General features: G+C 55.3%; 1 protein-coding gene across 4 annotated transcripts in view; it reads right to left on the bottom strand.

Annotated features, from left to right (window-relative positions):
- Positions 1-351: 351 nt before the first annotated feature.
- The window catches only part of TMEM143 (transmembrane protein 143), a 26615-nt gene continuing 22325 nt past the window's right edge, over positions 352-4641 (bottom strand). For all 4 annotated transcript variants that reach the window (XM_011979383.1, XM_011979385.1, XM_011979384.1 and 1 more), the window contains 2 exons: positions 1999-2188; positions 352-1423 (listed from right to left, as the gene is read on the bottom strand). In XM_011979383.1, coding sequence (XP_011834773.1) covers positions 1209-1423; positions 1999-2188 — 405 coding nt within the window. In that variant the 3' untranslated portion in view covers positions 352-1208. The remainder of the gene's footprint in view (positions 1424-1998; positions 2189-4641) is intronic.

The following is a 4641-nucleotide window of genomic DNA, read 5'->3' as shown; positions in this document are numbered from 1 at the left end:
AAAAAAAAAAAAAAAAAAATCTGCAAATCTGCATAATCGCACATGGCTACCCTATCTCCTCTGTTCATCAGGCCCTGGGACTCCTCAGGAATCAGATCCTTCTAAGATCCTCATCTATGACTGTCTTTGTTTCACCAACCATGAACCCAGCCTCTTTTTAGGACTACAGCTTTCTCTGTCTGGGACCCCAAGATCTAGCTAGAGTCCCTCCCTTCTTTCCAGGATTCAATTGCTTTCCTTCCCTCCAACTCCTGCAGCCATTCTACTCATCCAGATTTCTTAAAATAATTTTTTAACTGCTCCTACACAGCAAGGTTACCCTAAAGGCAGTGTGTTGAGAGTAGCCTCATCCAGACTTATTAAACATGATTTATTACTTTGGGACAGGAGACCGGGGAGAAATTGATAGACTAATAAATATTGCACAGGCTGCTGGTGGTGGGGAGATCCAGACCGAGGTAGTTTCTGTAGAAAGGGTGAAGGACCTGGGCGAGGAAGGCACCTGAGATTGCTGGGAGCCAGGTTGGGAGCGAGTCTTGGTGGCGAGGGTGGTTTCTGGTTCACCTACCTAGCACAAGGTCTCCAACTCCTTCAGCCTAGACACCCTGATCAGCAGCTGACCAGCTGGCCTGCCATTTAAGCAGCAGCAATTGATAGCAAGATCAGGTTTCCTTTCGAAATTCTTATTGGTGGCTTCCCTGCAGCGACAACCGGCTGCCCAAGGTTGATGGAACCCAGCAGCTGTCACTGGCCGTTTGCCAGGAGGCAGGGCTAAACGGCCTTGGTGCACATGATGGGCAGTTTGCCTGGAGCGGGCTAAAAAAGACAATGATATGTAGTCTCGGGAGGGCGCAGCTTTAACTCTACCTGGCGGTTTACAGAAGCCAGAGCTGAGCAGCTGTGATTGGCAGACACCCCCAGCTCCTCGGTCAAATCACACTTGGATGTTTATGGTGAAGGTGGGACTAAGAAATGGAATAGAAACCGAGCTAAATCGCTTTGATTGGCTGTTCATAGAAGGGGCGGGGGGGACTCAGCAACTGCTGGCTACTTTGATTGTCTGCTTTCCTCAAGCACACAGTGTAGCAAAAATAATTACCTGTCATTGGAAGTTGGAGTCAAAAAGTATAACAGCAATTGACAGCCTGTCGTGAACAAGGCGGGGCTTAGTTCCTAGTCTGCTGACTGGGCAGGAAGGTAGGTTCTACTCAGGGGGTGTTACTGCTGGGCGTGGCCTGCGGGAGCTCGGAAGTGATTGGAGTCATTGGGTCTAGTTTGGGGAAACCCGGGGGTGGGTACAATCCCATGCTGGGGGTCAGGGCCTGCAGATGCGCCAGGGCCCGAGTTCCGTTGAAGGCCACCTCACAGCCTGACTTGGCTAGGAGCCAGTTCTCCACCTCCGACCGGAGCCACCTGGAGGTCTCTGCAAGGGGAGAGGCAGGTGTTCTGAGGTCACACTGAGATCGGGGAAGATTCGGGGGACCAGCAAGGAGGGGCGTAGGGCAAAGAACAGGAAGGGTCTGGGTTTGGGAGAAGCGTAGGAGTGATCTTGAGGCTTGGAAGGGAACGGAACAAGGCCCAGGAGGCTTGAGAGGGCCAGAAGGCCCAGCTCTGGGACTCTCGTCTGGGGATCAGTCAGGGGCTCCTGCGCAGGGAAGGTGGGGGCTCCTGTAGGGAAGGGGACCACCTGGGGCCCACACAAGGACCCCACAGGGTCTCTTGTAGGGAGAGTGTCAGCTCAGGTAGAGAAAAAGAGTGACAGGAGGGGTCCGTGCCATGGAGCCAAGACTCCCAACCAGGCTGAGGTTAGGAAAGGGCGGTCACATCAGGGACCAAGATCGGAGGCTGGATTCGGAGGTCCTGTCTGTTGAGGGTCGGGGTCTCTTCGCAAATCCGTCAGGTCCACCCGTGGGAACTGGGGGTGGGGACGTGTCGCGCTGGGGCGGGGCCTCGCGGGGGTGTGGCCCCCGGGGGCAGGGTCCCAGGGTCACGTCCTACCTTCGGGCGAGCCTTGAGTGCCCCCTGGCCGCCGGGCCAGGAAGCTGTGAGCCAGCAGCGCCTCCTTGGTGTGCTCGTCCTGCGCGCGCAGGGCCAGGGCGCTGAGCAGCTCTGAGTTGTTGGACGTACTGCGGTAGTAGAGCATGTGCGCCAGCTCCAGCGCCTGCGCGCTGCGTCGCTGCCCGAACATCTGCAGGCGGGACAGCGCCCCGTGGGCTCAGTTCGGGGTGCGTCTCCACCCATACACAGCCACCGGGGTCACCCACGCTGGGTGTTTTGTTTTTTTCTGACACGGTCTTGCTCTATAGCCCAGTCTGGAGTTCAGTGGCTATTGACAGGCGAACTCATAACGCACCGAAGCCTTGAACTCCTGGGTTCAAGCCATCCTCCCGCCTTGGCCTCCTAAGTAGCTGGGACTACAGTTGTGTGCCACCAAGCCCGGTATTTTTTGTAGAGACAGGGTTCTCCCTGTGTTGCCCAGGCTGGTCTCAAACTCCCAGCCTGGAGCGATCCTAGCTCCTCAACCTCCCATGGTGCTGAGGTTTCACCATGTTGGCCAGGCTGATTTTGAACTCCTGACCTCAAGTGATCTGCCCATCTTGGCCTCCCAAAGTGCTAGAATTACAGGCATGAGCCACCGTGCCAGGTCTAATTTTTGCATTTTTAGTACAGATGGGATTTCACCATGTTGCCTAGGCTGGTCTCGAACTCCTAACTTTAAGTGATCACCATCTTAGCCAGTCTGGTCTTGAACTCCTGACCTCGTGATCTACCCGCCTCGGCCTCCCAAAGTGCTGGGATTACAGGTGTGAGCCACTGCACCCGGCTGGGCTTTTTTATTGTTATTTTTTGATTTGGGGTTTCACTATGTTGCGCAGGCTGGACTCCAACTCCAGGGCTCAAGCGATCCTCCCACCTTGGCCTCCTGAGTAGCTAGGGCTACAGGCATGTGCCACCATGCCTGGTGTGAATTGGGTTTGAAATAGGGTCTTTCAGAGCCTGACAGGCTCCACAAACCCCCTGAGGCCAGAGACGGGTAGGGCGGATGGTCACCATGGGCTGGGACTCAGAGTCTTCTCCCCAGAGGCACCCGCCTCCCTGACTCTCATCTCGCCCCTCCCCTCTGCCCTCCAGGGTCGCAGCTGTCCCTCCATGCTTACAACCCTTCCACAGTTCCCTGCAATTCTCAGGATAAGACCTAGGGTGCCACTCTGGGTATTCAAGGCCCTCACCACCCTCTGGGGCCTCCTCTCTCTACCCTGCTCACTGGATCCAGCCCCATGAGATACGCCAGGCTGAGCTCATGGGCTCTTTCTCCACCAGGCTCAATCCCCATCTTCCAGAGCTTTCTTCAGATCCTACCTGAGCCCTGGTCCCAAGCAGAAATTGCTCCCTCCCCAGCCCCTCTGTTGGCCCGAGTATCCCAGCACCATTTCAGGCTGTGCAGCCTGGCTATTATCTGCGGGATTTATTACCGGCCTTCCTAAGAACCTGTCAGCATGGCTGAAAACAGCTTGAAAACCAATGAGCCATCAGGTGAATGATCGGGTACGACAGATGCTTCACACCAGTCTACACTCCTGGGGCCGGTGCCAACCCTGGGGAGAATCAGTAAAAGGCAACTCCCCTCTGGGCTGACTCAGCCTCGAGACAGGACACGCGTTTTGGCAAGTGGAGCACACGTTGGGGGTCAGCCTCCACCTGGCCCCTGGGCCACGGATCCTTGGATGGTGAACAACCCGTGCAACTGTTCAAGGCAGCCCAGCACTCACATGGAGCAGAATCAAAAGGGAGCTTGTTAAAAATATAGTTCCCTGGGCCCCAGTCCCAGAGTTTCCAATTCAGTCCACTAGGACTGGAGCCCAGGAGGCTGCATTTGTCAGCCAGCTCCCCCAATGATAATGATCCCCAGTCAGGATGGGGACTTGGAACAAACAGCCCAATTAGTGATGCTAACAACCATCATCCTGGCACTAGTGAACTCTCACATAGTACTTCCTGTGCCATGTGGGAGGCTCTGTTCTCCGCACTGTGCATGTTAATTCATTTAATCCCCACAACATCCCTCTGAGTTAGGTCCCACCATCATCCCCACTTTGCAGATTTTGGAGCTGAGGCACAGAGAGGTTCAAGATTACACAGTGAGAAGACAGTAGAGCCAGATTCAAATCCAGGAAGTCCGGTTCCAGAACACACCCCCTTCACCACATCACTAAAGCGCCCATAAAGCCGGCGCTCAGTGAGCGGCTGTCAACTCTTATGTAGCCCCTACCACGAGCCGAGCACTGCCCAGTGCTTCTCCCAGACTCACTCACTTCATGCTCACAACCCTACAAGGCAGATCTCGCTATCATCCCCATTTTCCAGATGAGAAAACTGAGGCTCAGAGAGATTAAGAAACCCACCCAAGGGGTGTTGAGTAAATGAAGTAGGGAAGGGAAGGGGAACGGAGGGGAAGGGAGGGGAGGGGAGGAGAGGGCAGGAAGGGAGGGAAGGGAGAAAGGGAAGGGAGGGAGAAAGGAGGTGGGGAGAAGGAGGGAAGGGAAGGAAAAGGAACAGGAAGGAAGGAAGGGAGGAAGGGGAAGGGGAAGGGGAAAGGGGAGGGAGAGGAGGAGAGGGGGAAGGAAGGGGAAGAAGGGAAGG

The sequence above is a fragment of the Mandrillus leucophaeus genome, unplaced genomic scaffold, assembly GCF_000951045.1.
Source record: "Mandrillus leucophaeus isolate KB7577 unplaced genomic scaffold, Mleu.le_1.0 Scaffold200, whole genome shotgun sequence".
Lineage (NCBI taxonomy): Eukaryota > Metazoa > Chordata > Mammalia > Primates > Cercopithecidae > Mandrillus > Mandrillus leucophaeus.
This window is presented reverse-complemented; position numbering and strand designations above follow the sequence as displayed.